The following is a 19,013-nucleotide window of genomic DNA, read 5'->3' on the forward strand; positions in this document are numbered from 1 at the left end:
ACCACTAATCTTGCTTCCTCTGGACATTTATATGGGGTGGAATCATAAATGATCCTTATTGATTGGTTCCTTTCACTTAGCATTTTGCTTTCAAGGCTCACCTATGTGTAATGCATATCTGTTCTTCATTCTTTCTTATTGCTGAATAATGCTCCACTGTTTGCTGTTAGTAGATGTTCAGGTTCTATGCACATCTTGGCTAGTACATTATTTTCTCAGCATTATTTTCCCAGTTCACACAACATTATCTCTTGAACATTCAATGGTTTTCCTAGCCAAAAGCTCTTCAAATTCTCTACTTTTCTCCCACAGACCTGTCCAAGATTTAACACTAACTAAAAACAAGCTGGGGGAGGAAAGGGTTTATTTCATCTTACAAGTTATAGCCAATCATCTTGAGAAACTGAAACAGGATCTTGAGACAGGAACCTGGAGGCAGGAACTAGAGCAGAAACCACAAAGAAGCATTGCTTATTAGAGGGTTTCCCTAAAGTTTGCTCAGCTTTCTATTTTATTCAAAGGGTGGCACTGCCTATAGAGAGCTGGACCCTCACATATCAATTATTAATAAAGAAGATCATCACTTTAAGTTTCTCTTTCCAGGTGATGCTAGATCATGTCAAGTTGACTGAAACTAGCCAGCTAAAGCAGAATATTCAGTTTTACCTGAGACCTTTTTTTTTTTTTTTCTTTTCTTGTCTCTATATGCAGAAGTGGAATTGCCAGGTCATATGGTAGCTGTTTCAAGTGAGGACATTATTAGGATTGTGCAACAGAGTTAAACGGCAGGTTCACAAATCATGCCACGTGACTGGTTCTGAGTGGGAGGTTTATTAAGGGAAGGGGAAAGGGAAGGGAGAAAGAAAGGGGAAGGCAAGGGGAAAGGGAAGGAGTAACAGGTCACAAAGACAGTCTCTGGGCAGGGCAGGAGAGCAAGAGAGAGGAGGAGGAGCTTCCGAGTTCTCTTAAAAGGTGACCCAGAGCATGAGCAGGTTGTTCCAGGTGTCCACAGGTGGCCTCACAGATGCCTGATATCCAGTTTGTCAGGTCCCTTGGGGCTGGCCATAGAGATGCCTGCTTACGGATCCCCACAGACATGACAACTCCAAGGTACAGTTGAGGTGAAGTAGATATGAGGGAAAGTATAGCCAGAGACATCTGTAAAAGTTCAGAGCAGGAAGAGAAAATAGTAGATTAAACATGGCCAGTAGACTGAACTGGGCCAATAGAGGAGAGAGGAGGGAGAGAGAGAAGAGAGGGAACAGAGAAAGAGAGAGGGAGGGAGGATGAGGAAAGGAGAGGGAGAGAGAACAAGCAAAGAGATGGGAGGCAACAAAGGAAGACAAGAGAGAGGGGCAAAAGAGAGGGTATCAAGAGAGCACATGTCAGGGTTATATGGGAATGAGAAACTGGGCGAAGTGAGCTGGAGGATATTGAATAAAAAGCTTGGGGCCAGAGAGCAAGAAAAGATTAGGGTAGGGGACAGGGTGGTGATGGTGATGGGGTGGTGAGAAGAGCTGAGAAGAGCCACAGGTGCCTGGAGGCCAGCAATCGCATTGCTATGCTAATAGGCACCACAGAGACATAGTAGCCTAGTCTCCTTAGTTTCTTTTGGGCCTCACTGTAGCACATATTTATCCCTTAAAAGCAATGCTACATTTTTTTCCCCTAGAGAGACTGCAACGCTTTACATTCCCACCTGCAGTATGTGAAGAAGTTCCGATTTTTCCGTAGCCCAGCCAACATTTATCCTCTTTATTATAGCCAGTCTATATTCCATTGTTATATTAACTGTCCTTTGTCAATGGAAAAAGGTTGAGTTGTTAGGGATTGGAAACAAGACTGGACAAAATACCTAGATTCAAGTGTGGGTCTTTTAGTCACACAACGCAAACAGAAGATTGACACCATGATCTCCCTCAAAGAAGCTTGTATGAAAGTTCCTTACACTGATACCTCACTACAACCGGTGGCAGCGTGACCCCAGGAAGAAGTTTTGCTCAGCAGGGGCTGCTCTTTTGTCCCCCCCCTTAGATACTAGTTCTTATTCTGACTTGGGCAATAACCCACAGAAGCCGCTGGGCTTCGTTTAACCACACCTCTCCTGGGCTGAGAAGTGGGCCTTAGGGCCTTCGAGAACAAGGGGGTGGGCGATGGAGGAAACTACAATACCCAGGAGTCCACACTGGGTGCTGGCCGCAGTCGGCGCTTAATTCTGGCCGACAGCACAGCGCCCTCGCTGGTGCATGATAGTTAAAACCTAGAGGCAAGTCATCTGCGCGCAGGCACGCTCAAGTCCCAACTAGTTTAGCTTTTATCCTTCCAGCAGGCCCTTTTCCGGTCCGGCTGACACAGGCTTTTCCCCGCCCAATTCTCGGAGTCTGGAGAGGGTGGGGCTCCGGGAAAGCGCGTTCACAGATTTTAGTAAGGAGGTGACTAAGCTTTGGGTGTGGAAGAGAGGGTAGGGGACAGAGCGCATGCGTCCCGGCGGCTCGGCCGGTTTCTGTGAATTACAGGGACAGGGCGGAAGTGGCCGCCGGGCTGACGCACGCGCCTTGGCCGCCTGTGCCCATCCGGAAGTGGAGCGGCCGCCCTGCGGCAGGCCCCGCCTCCGCCCCGCCTCCCCGCTCCCCGCCCCCTGCTCGCTTAGGTGGCGCCGGCTTGCGGCCGGCGTGGCGGCGGTGTTGGTGCTGGAAGCCCGAACAGGCGCGCTCCCCGGACGGGCGGCGGGGCTATGGTCACCGGCTCCCGAAGGCCCGCTCCGCATCTCAGCCCGACCTTGAACGCGAGCCTGAGCCTGAGCAGTCTCCTCAGCCCGGTCCCCTGGCGCGTTCCGCTGCTCCCCGGGCGCGCCCCCTCCGATGGCGACGGAGATCCAGCCCCAGCCGCTGACCCGCAAGCCGATCCTGCTGCAGCGGGTCGAGGGGTCGCAGGAGGTGGTTAACATGGCGGTGATTGTGCCTAAAGAGGAGGGTGTCATCAGCGTCTCGGAGGACAGGTACTGACTGGTTGCCTCTGGGCCGCGCGGAGGTCGGGCTTGGGCTCGGTGGGAGTGGACACCGTGCCTCCGAGTTCGGTTCCAAGCGCGGCGGCCTCTGCCTCGGCACTGGCTCCTCGCGCTGTCCGAGTGGCTCCTGGGCTAACGGTGCACGGGACACCAGACCTGGGTCCAGCTTCTATGGGATGGGAGGGGCAGGGGGAGGAGCCGCACGGCCTTGCAGGTGTGAGCTCGGAGGAAGACCTCAGCACCGAGATGATTTAGTTGTCCAGCTCTTGGTTCCCCAAAAGAGATGGAAACGCCACTGCTTTCTTCCCATACAGTCCCCCGCATCGCTGTTATCTTCAGGACATCATTCACCGAACTCATGGACAGTTAAATTGTGAAGAGAGTAACTTTGGGCTTCTGCGTGTTGCGCCTTTCTTTCCTAAAAGCTGATGTCTGGAAGTTCGCAAGGGATCACTTTTGCAGACAGCTGCTTGAGTTCCTTCCCTCGCCCACTTCCTTTCCGTTTGCTCAGTTAGCAGAAGTAGCTCTAGCTGTTCTGCCTTCAGTATTCTGCTTTGCATTGCGTTTTTGATTTCCAGAGGAATTCCGCTTCAGTATAGGAACTAGGGCGATAGATCTGAAATTACCACTTAGGTAATATCTACAAGCGTTACGGTAGAGGTATGTGGCTGTCTGGGTTTTTAGCTTCAGTCAACTTTCTTAATATAAGTTGGTGCCATGCTGAGGTAGAGTTTTCTTCCATGACTCTGAAAATTGCCAAGGTAGAGCAAAAAGTTTTCAATTTAAAAATAAATACTCATATCAGCATTTCCAGTAATGTTAACGCAAACATTTTTACTTGATTTATTTCTTAGGCTCTTGAATGTAGCTAGGAATTGTATTGCTTGTGTATCCACAAGCAATATCTGCATCATGCTGCGCCTGCTTCATTTCCTATGCTGATCCACCGGGAAACATTGCCAACATATGTTAATGGCAGTCAGTCCAGGAAGAACAGAAGAAATTGAGTGATGTGGATTCATAAAGATTTATGACAGTGTTTTAAGTTTTTCCTTTAGTGCAACATGCTTAGACTGCACTTCTGCACTTAAATTTTTTTTTTTGTCAAAGAATATATTGAAGGGATATATTGATCAAATGTCCCTTTTCATTGGTAGAGATGAAATTGATTCCTAATTTATAAGCAATTCATAAGTTCATTAAATCAAGTCAAAGGAGGAGAAAGGTTGTCAGGCCGCAGCTCCATCGTGTTAGTTTTGAAATGTCTGATTGCCATGTCCATGTAATCTCCTTGAAGAAAACAGCTTTAGTGGAGGTAATAGTTCAGTGTCTAGAGAAGCTAAAAGTATATGTGGAAGAAAGTGAAGAGCAAGTTTTGTTTCACCATAGGACAAAGCAAGTGCAATGTTTAATCTTTCACTTTCCTAGTTTGCAGTGTACATAACAGAATTTATCTTACTGTGTGGTTACTGTTAAACAGGTCCCCACAGGAATTCTAGGTCCTTGTCTCCGTTAATTTCATTATTCAGCTTGGCAAGTCTATGCTTCTTTGGGCCGCTCGACCATGAAAGTAGCTCTTGTAAAGCAGTTTTAGGTATGGTTTTCACTAAAAGAATCGATCTGTCTTCTCGCTTTTCAAAGTCAATGTTAGTGTCGCTTGATCTAATGCTAAAGACAGGAAGACAGAATATTGATTTTCACCAACACTTACAAAACCACTACCATTAGTTGCGTTGCCAGTCATCACTGATCTGTGAGGGTCAGCTACAGATAGTGCCTTACAGCATTGTACTTAGGAAATCCTACTTCCCTTTCTCCATTCTGACTCATTATAGCCTCTATCTGTATGCTTAACATTTTTTGTTTGTTTTAAACAGCGCTATTCCTGTGTCTGTCTGTTTTGTCTTCTCCGTGTTCTCGAGGGATCTTTGTATAGCGTACTGACTATAGGGAACTACGTGGTACCTGGCACACAGGAGTCCCTCACTCTTTGTATCAGTGACTGATGTCAGATCTCCCTCCTCCCCATTTCTGAAAGTCATGGCACTTTAACTCTTCTGAATTAACTGTTATTTGGGTGACTTGTGAATACCTCATATAAACAGATACACATCTGTCAGGGAAGGATTGGACTAGGTGGCCTTTGACACTTGAAAACTGGGAATTCCAAGCATTGCTTCATTTGTCCCATCAGACAGGGACGGTAAGTTCTGTGTGTTCTCATTGTGTGTGTTCATGACAGTGATGATAATGACCGAGTCTCTTCAAGGGGCTCACGGTTGAGTAGCAGAAATTTCAGAGTATAGCTTTTGTTCTGTGTAGGTTTATGGTTCTGGGCAAGCATTCCGCCACTGCGGTGCACCCCCAGGCCAAGAATATTGTGTCATAAAACAAAACCATTACATGTAAGATACAGTATTGAAAAGAGACCTTTCAGATGGGAAGAATGGCTAGGCTCCACAGCCCTTTTTGTTCTCCAGATCTCTTTTCCTGTGGAGGATTGTTACACTTGAAATACATTTTCCCTCTCAGCCTTCCCTCACTAGCAAGCTGGTGGTTCTCAAATCTTCAAGCTAAAGAGTAGATGGAAGAAACCTTTGCTTTCTCGGTCTCTGTTGCACAGTTGGGACAACTTGGAACTTTAGTTGCTATCAAAAGAGGAAATGTAGGGAAAATAGGAAATATAAAGACAAACTGAGTTGCCAGTAAAGCTTTCTGCCCTGATGTAGGAACTGTTCCCAGAGCGCACTGGTCTTGCGGAGACTTTGGTTGTAACTAAGTTCTAGTCACCTAACTGTGGGGTCTCGGGTCCCTTATTTCTCTGCTTCTTCTCAGGTTGCCCTTTCTGGGCTAATGGGGTTTCAATGGATCTTGCTGTTTAAGAGGTTTATTCAGAGACTGGAGAGATGGTCCCGTGGCTAAGGGTACTTGTTCTTGCAGAGGACCCTGGTTTTTTGATTTTCAGCACCCAAATGGTGGCTCACTCCTGCCTGTAACTCCTGTTCCAATGGAGAAATGGATCTGATGTTCTTTTCTGGTTTCTGCAGGCTCCATGCATTTATGTGGTGCACATTCATACACACAAGCAAAACACTAATACATACATGCAAAATAAAAATAAATAGCCGGGTGGTGGTGGCAAATACTTTTAATCCCAGTTTGAGATACAGAGGCAGGCGGATCTCTGAGCTTGAAGCCAGCCTGGTCTAGAGTGAGTTCTAGAACAGCCAGGGCTACACAGAGAAACCCTGTCTCAAAAAACCAAAATAAATAAATAAATATTAAAAGAGGGAAAACACAGGTTGAAAAATAGCATCATCTCAGACGGGTGTGCTCTGTTTTGATCAAGACTTTGTAATTTACAAGGGGCTTGATCTTTAGTAGAGCCTCAGGTAAAGAAAGCCTCTGGTTAGGTATCACCCAGCCCTCTTCAGATCCTTATCTTAGTTAGATTTCTATTGCTGTAATAAGGACCATAACCCAAAGCAACTTGGGGAGGATAGGGTTTATTTCAGGCATGAAGGGAAGTCAGGACTGGAGCCTGGAGGCAGCCATTGAAGCAGAGGCAGTGGAGCAGTGCTGCTTACTGGCTTACTCTCCCCAAAGCTTGTTCAGCCTGCTTTTTTTTTACAGTCCAGGACCTGTCCAGGGTAACCACGCCCAGAACGGGAAGGCCGGACTCTGTCCCATCAACTATTAATTAAGAAAATGTCCTCACAGACTTGCCCACAGGCCAGTCTGGTGGCGGCATTTTTTCCATTGAGGTTTCCTCTTCCGAGGTGATTCTAGCTAATGTCAAGTTGTTAAACTAAGCAGCACACCTTTCTGAGGTCATCTATACATACTTTAACCCAGGACAGCTGTCTCACCACACAGTCTCGGTGATGAGGAATTGCTGTTAGTTATTGGAAGCTGACGTTGTCCTCCACAGGCTGGTCAGAGGAGTACAGTGCTCTCGTTTTCACACGGGTGCTGCAGCGAATAGGAGTTAGGAGAACAATGGTAAGCCAAGCCTGCTGGTGCAGCTACTCCAGAGGCTGCTTGGGCTCAGGGTTAGGGTTACATGTTAAAGCCACTACAACAACTCAGGGAGACGCATTCTCAAAATGAAACAGTGGAAGACAGGGCCAAGGGTATGTCATGGCAAAGCCCTGCCTAGTATGCCCAGGGCCTATGATCCCGAAAGCAAGAATCTGTGGTAGAGGGCATTTTAGATAGTGGGGTGAAAGAAACAAGCACCAGGTAAGACTGGAGCAGCCTGCTAGTCAGAACTCAGCTCTGAGTGTCTCCATCCTTCAAGGAGTCTGGAAAACGAGTGTCTCCAGAGGAAAAACCAGAGCCAAAAAGGGCAAGAAAAGAAAAAGATTACTGAAAGACCTGGGTGCAAGCATTTGGAATTCTTTTTCTGGATAAAACAACTCCTGGAAACGGGTAGGGATGGAACCTGTGTCAGAGGGAGTCTGAGGGTTCCTGTTGCTGTGATGAAACACGATGCCAAAAGTATCTCGGGGAGGAAAGGTTTTATTTGGTTCACTGGTCCAGTCACCGTCCATCACTGAGGGAAGTCGGGGCAGGAGCTCCAGGCTGGAACTGAAGCAGAGACTTGGAGGAGCATTGCTACTGGCTTGCTCTCTCTGCCTTGCTCAGCTTGTCTTCTTATACCACCTCGGGCCACCAGCCTAGGGGTGGTACTACAGTAGGCTGGGCCCTTTCCCATCACTCATTACTTAGGAAAGTGCCACATAGACATGTCCGTAGACCAGTCTGATAGAAGCAGTTCCTCAGTTGAAGTTTCCTTTTCCCGCTTGACCCTAGTTTGGGTCTAGTTGACCAAACCAACTAGCACAGAGAGGTTAGGTACTGGAAATGGGACCCTGGGGAACTCCCTCATACTTTCACTGTTCAGACCCAGCTCTTTCAGCAGCTTCCTTTTGGGTAGAACTCAAGAATAATAGGGGTCAGATTTGCATCTCATTAAGAGGAAATCTGATGTCCAGTGTCTAGCACAAAGGACATTGTCAGTTCCTTAAATGAACGCCTGACTGTGAGTTGTAAGGGCGGCGAATTTCCCTAAGCAGTTACTTAAAGCTGAGCCTTAGCGAAACCTGCTTGCCTTAGGCTGGGATAACCTTTCTTCCTGGGATGGAGATGGCAGTGAGCTGGGACTACAGAGGGGTTGTTTTTCTATCTTTAAAGCTTTACACCCCTAAGTCTCTCAACTGTCTATTTCTAAATGGCTTCATGTTAGGATAAAGGGCAAGGGGTTATCTTTTGTGGGGTCATGCCAAGGCGAACCACGAAGAGATCACATCATGCAACAGATCTTGGGCAAGGAGTTTATGGGAGGGGGAGAGCAACAGACCATCTTGGAGTGGGGACATGAGAGAGATAGAGATAGAGAGGCAGAGAGAATGAACAAGGTAGAGAGGGAACAAGAGAGAGAGGGAGAGATAGAGAGATCTGGGGTGCCTGCGGCCTTTTATGTACCATACCTGATGGTGGCTGGTGATGAGATAAGCTGCTTCCACTGAATCACTGACACACCTAATTTCCAACACTTCATTTAATTTTGAGAAGATATGTTAGACTTTTATTTCATCTTATAAATTCTCATAGTTTTGGTTTATTTGCTACTAATTCTTTTGTTGTGAACTGAAATTGCACTAATGCTTAGATCACAATTGAACTCAGCTGGGCTCCTCATGGAGTTTTATGCACTGTGTATTTTATGATATTTTCATAACTTTTTTGAAAGAAGTGCAAATCAAAGTTTTTCCTACAATTGAAGTTGTGAAAGTTGAGAACATCTTAGAGTGATGGGCCGAAGTTCAAAGTAATTTCTGACCGTGTGAACTCTATTTAATGGCATAAAATTAGTAAACTTTCACCTGTGCAGGATGAGCTATCTATCATTTGGCACTAGTACTCCAGCTTTCACGTCCCAAAGGAGTTCACTTCCTGGGATTATTGAAAGTGAGGTCTTTACTCTTCATTTAAGCCGTGCCCAGGAATCTGCCTATGTGGCCTATGTTGTCCTGAGATCAGGTTGACTCTAAGATGGTCATGGGAAAGTGTGTTCAGCTTACTAAGATGGCCTCAATACTGCTGACAGCTCTGAGTTTCTTTTATATTGTAGAACCGGATTTTCTGTAGCACTTTACAGATCTTAATCACTGGAATTGCAACACTGGAAAGTGCCAGGCTGGCATTGTTGACACTCCTGTCATGAATGATTTTGAGACTGATACATACCCCTAGCACAGAAGAGAAGGAAAAATCCGGAAGACACTTGAGAGAGATAATCCTGCCCAAACGAAGGAGATCAAAACTTTGAAAAGCAGTCCTACTTTTTTACTTACACAGTATCTTCCTTCCCGTAGGCATTCGCCAGAAGAGGAACATTTTTTGTTTGTTTGTTTGCTATTGAGAATCATCTTGATGTCATTAAAAAAGAGTTGGGAGGAGTGGGTATGTACTTCAGTTGGTGGGGTGTGCTGGGAGCCCTGGATCCACTCCAGAACCAAATAAAGTGGGCGTGGTGGAGCACACCTGTAGTTCCTGTAGTTGGGAGGTGGAGGTCGGAGGTCCAGAAGTCCAAGGTCATTCTTGGCTACATATGGAGTTTGAGGTCAGCATGGGATACATTGAAAAACAAAAACAAAACAAAACAAAAACAAAAACAAAAACAGTTTACAGTTTGGAGGAAATTCAACCACATTGTGGCATTTGAAATTTGTAAATTATAACTTAAGACACAAGTATTAAACTGCTGATACCTGTAGCAGTAAGCCAAATGGTATATAGTATAAACTTAACTGCCACAGAAAGGCCATGAAGCAGCTCTTCTGCCCACCTACATGTTACAATAGAGCATCAGGGTGTTGAAGGAGGCACCACTTTTATATGACTAGGTCTCCTAAGGAGAGTGCTACAACAAAGAAATCTCCTAACACAGAAAGCCTGACTTCCTGGTGCAGCTTCAGCAAGCCATTTCTGTGACTTTTTTCCCCTCCAGAGGCGGGTGTGTGTGTGTGTGTGTCCATGTGCTTTATTTAATCATTAGTAAAAGTTAATCCAGGGTTCTAAGAAATGGCCAGTAAGGCCAAAAGAGCAAAGGAAGTTGCCTGCTTGTCCTCAGCAGGACTTGCTGCTTTGTGCTCTTCTGTTTTTAATTAAACATTCTTGGAAAAGAACTGGGCCAGGGGCTGAGACCCCAGCCAAATCCGTTTTCCCTCACGCTCGGGAGTTTGGGTGTCAGAACTACTTTGCGTCTGTGATTGGGGTGGCTGGATGAATAGAAAGTCCCTGCAGCCACCCCACCCTGAAGTCACAGTGGAAAAGAATCCAGTGGGGAGAAAGCAGCATGCTTGTGTGCAGTTGTCCCCATGCCATGGAGCAACTGGGAAGCAGTTCTTTTGGAACTGTTGGATAGCAGTGGTTGTTCTTGGCAGCGATCTTCCAGATGTATTTGTTTTGTTTTGGTGCCTAATACCCAGCTGAACAGGATGCACCACATTTCTACTTCAAGATGAATTCTTTTAAGTAGTGAACATTTAGTTCTGGGTAGCTTTCTAGCATCCAGTCAGGACATGGGTAAGGAGAGTATGTTTTGGAAAACCTTTTTGACCACAAATCAATTTTTAGAACTGGGGCAGGGAGTGAGATCCCAGCCAGCTCTGCTCTGACCTTGGCATTTCCTGGGTTTCCTATGCTGTGAGGTGGAGATGGGAGCCTTCTCATGTTACAAACACACTGACTTTCTGCTCTGTCTTAACTCATCCCTTTTGATTAATTTCCTAACCCACTAATGGGTTGGGAACCAGAGTTTGCAATTCAGCTCCCTAGAGGAGCTGCTTAGGTCTTTTTCTCTGCCCTTATAGATTTTAGTTTTGTGGTTATTTTTTAGAATATGAAACACAGTCGGGTGTGGTAGTGCACTCCTTTAATCCCAGCACCATTGAAGCAGAGGCAGGTGGATCTCTGTGAGTTTGAAACCAGCCTGGTCACATAGTGAGTTCCAGGACAGACAGGGCTATCCTGTTTCAAAAACAAACAAACAAACAAACAAACAGAAAACAAAGCCAAACAAAAGCTATAAAATGCAGTTCAACTTGGGGCTTATACAGTATGAGCTGATCCCTATCCCTGGCTTCCTTGGGAATAAAACCCCTAGACTACCCTGGACTTCCCTGCTTTTCTGAAGTTTCCACAGTAGCTCTGGAATTAATCCAGTTTGAATGGAAATAGAGTTCACAAAAAGCTGGAATGCAGCAACCTGAATAATAGCATGAGTGGCGTTTTGGCTTCCTGTGGTATGTCCCCTTATTATGTATTTAATACCTGAAAATCGATGTATCTCACCTAATTGTGAATGTCATTGCTGACCTCCGAATGATGAAACTTTTCTTTATAGCTGAGTAGATCTACTTGTACTGTGATGCTACTTAAACATTTTAGTGCATTTTCTTGTAACTACAGTTTTTAATTAAAAATAAAATTATTTCATCCAGCACATTGTGATCACAGCTTCTCCTTCCTCATCGCTTCCCAGATCCTGTTCAACTTCCCACCCTTCCAATGTCAGGCCTTTCTTGCTCTCTTAAGACAACAGTGTCTTTTCTCTAATTTTTAATGACCAACTTATTTAAGCAATCATAATGATTCTTCTGGAACATTCTTACATCTTAAAGACAGTATCACTACTGTCCTTAGATCTTAGCACAATGTCTGTTATAGATTATTCAGAGATATAATTATAATCACACATGTCTGTATAATTAAAACCATTCCAGAAGCTAGCTAGTCTTTTTTTTCTTTCTTTCTTTCTTTGAGACAGGGTTTCTCTCTGTAGCCTTGGCTGTCCTGGACTCAATTTGTAGACCAGGCTGGCCTCAGACTCACAGCGATCATTGTGCGTCTGCCCTCCTCAGTGCTGGGGTAAAAGGAGTACGTGCACCACCACACCCTGCTGAAATAAAGATATTTAAAACATGTCTTTATGAGTCTCTGAATTTCCTCAGTGTTTGCAGTGATATATCCTTTTCATCTTATACTTTATTAATTTGAATCCCTGCTTTCTTCTTTTGGTTAATTTAGCTAATGATTTTCCAGCATTGTTAATCTTTTCCAAGAATGGACTTTGTTTCATTAATTCTTTTTATTTTATTTTTTGTTTGTTTGTTTGTTTCTGTGTCATGAAATTTTGACGATCTCTTCCAGACTACTGTTTTTGGATATTTGTTTTGTTTTTTTCCATAACCTTCAGGTACATTGTTAACTTGAGATCCCTCAAATTTTTTGATGTCTTTGTTGTATCTCATAGTTTTGGTATGTTGTGTTTACATTTTATTGAATTCTAGAAAATTTTCAGTTTCTTTCTTGATTTCTTCTTTGACCCAGTTGTCACTCGGTAGTGTGTTGGTTGGTTTCCATGAGTGTATATACTTTCTTTCACTTTTGCTGCTGTTGATACCCAGCTTTAGTTCGTTATGGTCAGGTAAAATACAGGACATTACTTCAGTTTTTCTGTATTTTCTGGGATTGCTAGGTGCCAGTGTGTGGTACATTTTGGAAGAAATTCATGGGCTGCTGAGAAGAATGTGTTCTGTAGTGTTGGGAGGAGCATTCTGTAGCTGTCTTGTTAGGTTCATTTGGTTTATGACATCATTCAATTCCAGAGCTTCTCTGTTTAGTTTCTTCTAGATGACCTTGTCTGTTGGTGAGAGCCAGGTATTGAAATCACCCACCATCACTGTGTTGGTATCAATTTGTGGTTTTTGTTTGTTTGTTTTAAGTCTAATAGAGTTTCTGTTATGAAATTGAGTGCTCTAGTTGGTGCATACGTTTAGAATTACTATTTCCTGTTAGTGGATTTTTCCTCTAATGAAGCTAAAATGCCCCTTCTTATCTCTTCTGACTAATTTTGTTTGAGTTCTGTTTGATCAGATACTAGAATAGCTATATCAACCTGTTTCTTAGGTCCATTTACCTGGAATACCGTTTTCCATCCTTTTATCCTAAGGTGGTGTCTGTTAGTGATAGTGAGGTATGTTTCTTGGAGGCAGCAAAAAGATGGATCCTATTTTCTAATCCAAACTGATTGTCTGTGTGTTTTTACTCAGAAATTGAGACCATCAATATTCAGAGTTACTGTTCAAAGACATGTGAATTGTCTATTCTTATTTTTTACCTCTAGCCAGGATGTAATCAAGGACATTTCCAACTACTGGCCAAGGACACAAATCTTGGCTCCTGTTCCTAAATCTCCTTGACAGTTTCTATTTATTGCTCTCACCATTGGTGTCTTCCTGTATCACAAACTTCATTTTATTTTTCGAGTCATGATTTCGAGTTCAGTGATTTGGCTAGACTGGCTGGCCAGCAGTTCTCAGGAAACCTCCTTTCCTGCCCACAAGTGTGTGCTGCTGAGGCAGGCAAGCCCAGGAGGCAGGTTAGTGTGTTGGGACCCCAGTTTGGTTTTGGGTTATGCACACCCTCCCTCTAGTTATGGTGCACTTGGCAGCCTAATTTTTACTGACATGCTCTGTGTACCCTCCCTCCCCTCCATACAGTCCGTCCAGCAACCTTAGAAGCCCTTGGTCTCCACCTGCAGCAGGTTCACACATGCCATTTCTCAACAGTAGTGTAAGTTTTTCTAACCTTTTTAACAATCAAGTTTACAGTTGCTATTCAAGTGTATTCTTACTGTATATGGGTATGAATAATAGCAGGGCTGATCTAGCCTGAACTGGCTTGAGGTGTAGGTGTATAGTAAGACAAACTGTGTCTTGTAGCAGCATTTTAGGGAAAGTCTCCTCTTTACCTTCTTATGCCTGTACGTAATTGGTCATATATATGTCAGAATCAGGTGCATTGTAGGAAGGGGCGTGCACAGTAAGAAAAGGGAGGCTAGGACCTAACCTGTCAGTCACAGTAGAGAGCCACCGACAGTGTTGCTTAGTATGGCTAGCACCCCCTCTCTTTAGACCCCATAAAAAGAGACCCCAGGCTGTAGACCCTGGGCCTAGGATAGCCTCATTCCTGTGGCCTGGCAGTGTGTCTTTATTTAATCTGTACCATTGTTTTACTCCAAATAAAGTTACCTCGTTTCTTCTGCAAATCTATGTGTGTCTTTATTTTCAATTCTTTGGGTAAAAGGTGCATTGTGTAAAGAGACCATCTACTAGCTACCTTGAAAATTCTTCCAGGTGTGGGAAACCTGCCAACAAGTTATCGGTCAGGGAAGCCCCAGAGGCACGCCCAAACAACACAGCCTGTAGCCATGGCTCTTGATTACCCACTAGAAGTAGATGGAAAGATCCTACAGCTAAAGGCACAGCACGCTGGTTGTAGACATACAGAGAAACCGAGCTGGAACCGGCCTGAAAGCTTCCTTTCTGTTGGCTAGCCTTTGTAGTGCTGGAAGGTGCTATCTGGCCATACCAGAAGAGCTATCAGTGCTGTTACCCGTGGGTGAACTGACCTGCTGAGGCAAGGTGTGCCCATTGGTGCAGTAGTGGCCTGGCTGTTAGAGTGGGGGTGGCCAGCTAGCCACTCCTGGGGAGTTGGATTTGAGGCCTGCGCCACAGGAAATAATTCATGCCTGGCACTGTAGCCGGTGTTTGCTCCTTTGTGGATACTTTATACCCCCACCCTTGTTTCACCCCATCACTAGATAGGAACAAAAGGACAGAGAGGGAAGAAAAGAGATCCCTGAATGAAGTTAGGGTTGGAAAGGGGGCGATGTTATTAGATGACTTCCTGCTGACGAGGGGCTTCGAGCTCCTTGGGGCAAGTTTGATCTTCACTGTCAGGACATCTAATTTCTGCTCCTTCTTTTGTCTTTTTTCTGCGTGACTACTTCAACTGACCGACAGCACCCAGCAACCAGCCAACAACCCACCATACCTCTCGGGGCTCTAGCATTTATACACCCTCTGAAAAGTCCCCAGAATTCCAAATATCACATGATAACAGAAACTCTCTGCAGCTAGCAAAAATCACGCCATTGCTAGAGCATGAGGCAAATCATAGCTGCTGCAAAGCAGTCCTATATCCCACACTTGGGGTTAAAATGAAAATATATTCTTATGATATTTCTGTTTTTTAAAGAAACCAAAATTCCAGAATTCTCACAATACTAGTCAAAGGCCCTAGAGGGGAATGTTACTACTGTTGTCTTGCTAAATGGACATGTTGTCACACTGCTTTCTAAATATTTATGTTTATACACCTAGATTAGTGGCTGCCCTCAGTCTGGCCTGAGAAGCTTCTCTTGGTAGCGCTCAGCAGTTAATGCAGAGACCCCATAACTAGTCAAAGTGCAGAGAATAAGCGACTACCAAGGACTTAACCATAAATGGGGCATCTGAATTTCATACATGCGTCTCCCCCCTCCCCCAACTGGCCATGTCTTAAGGATGGTCATAGAAAAGGGGGGCAGAGAGAATGTAAGAAGAGCCAGAGGGTGGGGAGGAGTGCTGTGAGATGCTGTTTTCTGGGCTTGATATGGCCATTGCACTCACGAGCTCACTGTAGCTGTGGGTCCCTGCACAAGATCAAGCCAACAAGATCAGTCGGTGTTCAGTCCAGCAGCACTAATTCGGCTCAGTGGATTGCAGAGAGGAGGAGAGAGGGAGAGAGGGAGGAAGAGAGAGAGTGTCTGGAGTGCCTCGGGAATGGGAGGAGAGAGTTGGAAATGGATGTGATCAAGATACATTGTTTAAAGCTGGGTATAGGTACATGCCTAATTGGGGAGGCAGAGTCAGGTGGATCTCTGAGTTTGAGGCCAGCCTGGTGTACAAAGTGCAAGTCTAGGACAGCCAGGGCACTGTTACACTGAGAAACCCTGCCTTAGGAATAAAACAAACAGCAACAGAACAAGAAAATTTGAACACAGGGAACTTCCCAGAGACTCATACTCCAACCAAGGACTATTCATGGAGATAACCTAGAACCCCTGCACAGATGTAGCCCATGGCAGTTCACTGTCCAAGTGGGTTACATAGTAATGGGAAGAGGGACTGCCTCTGACATAATCTGATTGGCCTGCTCTTTGATCACCTCCCCCTGAGGGGGGAGCAGCCTTACCAGGCCACAGTAGAGGACAATGCAGCCACTTTTGATGAGAACTGATAGACTAAGATCAGAAAGGAGAGGAGAACCTCCCCTATCAGTGGACTTGGGGAGTGGCATGCATGCAGAAAGGGGAGGGAGGGTGGGACCGGCAGGGGAGGAGGGAGGGACTTATGGGGGGATACAAAATGAATAAAGTGTAATTAATAAAAAATTAAAAAACAAACAAACAAACAAGATACATTTAAAAAATGTATGACATTGCCAATGAATAAATAAAAGGTATTCTATTAATAAAAAAAGAAAGTTCCTTAAGATTTCCCCAGTGCACTTGGGTGTTAAAGTATGCACTCATTGTGTGGAGAATTGAGAACATGTCAGTGGTTCTGTGGGACGCTCCTGGTCTGAGTTGGAGCCACATTCCAGGTCTAATTCAGAGTGCACACTGTTTTGTTTTCTTCCCAGGAAAAGTCCTTTTGGACTACTGAGGAGTCAGAGTTGGATTTGAATTGTGGGTAAATATAGTTTTTCACATTTTCTTCCTGTCCATGCCCCGAGTCCAGAGAGTCCACTAAAGTGGTACTGGTAAATCCCCCTGTGAAAGGTTGGCTGGCTTTCGAGGTGGGGTATGCTTCACCAAGTCACTCATTACTGTGATAAAGTACTTGATAGTAAGGTGAAGAAGAGAGGGCTTATTGAAAAAACAGTCTGGTAAGGCGAGGAAGCCAGCCTCTCAGGAGGTGAGCTGCCTGGCTGCATGTCATCTGGAAGTGAAGGTGAACTCTGCTTCTTTTTTTCACTTTCTATTCAGCTCAGGACCCCTGTTGGCACTACTTTTTAAACTGTTTTAATTGGGTTTCTTATGCGTCTACCTTCCTTCTCCACTCCTCATCACTCCTACTACCTTCTAGCATTGCAACACTAGGTAAGAGAGAAAGGTTAGTGAGGAGAGGGGCCAGAATTCCTTTAGGCTCCTTCTGGCTGTTTAGGGTCATCGGGGTTCTTTGGGACAATATCATTCTCGGTTGTCAAGATATCTAGTAGTCCAGCTAACTAGAAAACCAGCAAAGGGAAGCAGCTGGAAGCAGCAGCCACTTCCTTCTTGGAGTATCCCTCGAAGCATCCTCCTCCTCTCTCGAGCCTCAGGTATGTCTACCCTCTTCCAGAATTCCACTAACTGCAGCTGGCAAAGACCACACCCCTCTCCAAGCTGCACGAGGCAATTATCAGCTGTGGACAAACTAAAAGCAGCTCCATATCCCATACTTGGGATTAGAACAAAACCTAACTGAGTCTTAAAAGAACCCAAAGCTTCCACTGCAGACCCCAGCTCATGAGGTGGTGCTGCTCACCCCAGAGTGGAGTGGTCTTTCCTCTCAGCTAAATCTTTCAGAAAACGCCCTCACAGACACCCCAGACATGTGTTTGTATGGTGATTCTAAATCCAGCCAGGTTAGCATACAGCTTAACTATCATAAGTGATGAGTGAGTCCATGACCTCCTCATCTCATGAGCTGGGAGCTATCCACAGCCTCAAGTTGGACTCAGAGTTGTGTTATTATTGCTGTGTCCCAAGGTTATTTGTCCTTCCTTACGGTAACAGTAAACTATCTAATTTCTTTCATTGGTGGGAAATGTAATATGTTTTTGAAAGAGGTATCATAGCTGGGTAGTGGTGGCGCACACCTTTAGTCCCAACGCTAGGGAGGCAGATGGATCTCTGTAAGTTCGAGGCCAGTCTGGTCTACAGAGCAAGTTCCAGGACTGTCAGGGCTACACAGAGAAACCCTGTCTTGGAAAGCCAAAAACCAAACCAAACCAAAAAACCCAACTGTAGCTGCCCCCACCCCCATGTGTCTGATGAAGGTGCTTTAACACCAAGAGGTGATACCACAGGTGACACCCTACTTCCCAGTTACTGAATTCTCAGTAAAGGCCACTCTTGATTTCTGGTTGAGCGCTCAATGATTTGATTCCTCTTTTTAAAGTTAAATGCGGTTGTAAATGTAGAACTTGCCCTTTAAACCATCATGGCTTTTCTCCAGGAAATCCTCTCAAATCATGAAATTGGACAGGCTGTTGAATGCATCTTGCTTTGTGGTTTACCTACTAAATTCAGCTGCAGTGAACAGAAAACCCAGCTCACTAGCAGTTTCCTAAACAAGTTGAGGGTTTTCAGATGTATGCTGTCCAAGAGGGGTGGGAGGCTCAAAGAAGCCATCAGAGGCCAAGCTGCTTATGCCTGGCCATGTAGCCATGGTAGTGACCTTGTTCCAATGCTGATGTCCTGTCATTGCTGAGTCTGCCTTCCAGACAGGAAGGAGGAAGAGAGCAGATGACAAAGGCATCCCTTAGCCGTACCTGCTCTCCTTCTGAGCTTCCTGGAAGCTCAGTTCAGGGGCTTCTGCTCACATTTCCCTCTAACCAGAAGTGGGTCACAGCCCCCATTCACACAAGGCTGGCCCATTGGCACCCTCAATGTAATTCAGTGGGAACATATTTTGAAAAGAATTTATATCATTGTTGTCTGTAAGACTAATAGGACTTGGGAAGAATAGAATATCTGAACATTTATTAAAAACCTGCTACACACTGGATTCAGTGCCAATTCCTTTTGAGTGACAGCGCTCTGAGAGGCTGTATACACATTTATATATGAGAATAAGTAAGTTTAGGGAAGACCCAAAGAGCTGAAAAGGGAGAATTAATTGTATTGTTTGTGAAAATGTTCACTTAACTGACATAAGCTTAGAGTTAATTTAAAGGATGATATCTTGAAATCTTGATGCTATAACAGGAAATTTTGTCAAATGTAAACCACATTCATCTTTAAAAGTCAATGTTAAAAGCTAGGACTGTAAAGGAAAACCTGGAAGAAAAGTATTTGGAATATATATTAAAAGCTATGATTATTTAATATAAAGTCCCTACA

General features: G+C 44.8%; 1 protein-coding gene across 2 annotated transcripts in view; it reads left to right on the forward strand.

Moving 5' to 3' along the window:
* Positions 1 to 19,013, forward strand: part of Wdfy2 (WD repeat and FYVE domain containing 2) — a 213,207-nt gene that overhangs the window by 70,732 nt on the left and 123,462 nt on the right. Inside the window, exon 1 of one of the 2 annotated variants that reach the window (XM_060391294.1) lies at positions 2,627 to 2,998. The exons of the other annotated variant lie outside the window; for it this stretch is intronic. Within the exon in view, the coding sequence (XP_060247277.1) occupies positions 2,862 to 2,998 (137 nt within the window). The 5' untranslated portion in view covers positions 2,627 to 2,861. Of the gene's footprint in view, positions 1 to 2,626; positions 2,999 to 19,013 lie in introns of those variants that run through there. 2 annotated transcript variants of the gene reach the window in all.

The sequence above is a fragment of the Meriones unguiculatus genome, chromosome 9 (genome assembly GCF_030254825.1).
Source record: "Meriones unguiculatus strain TT.TT164.6M chromosome 9, Bangor_MerUng_6.1, whole genome shotgun sequence".
NCBI classification, from domain to species: domain Eukaryota; kingdom Metazoa; phylum Chordata; class Mammalia; order Rodentia; family Muridae; genus Meriones; species Meriones unguiculatus.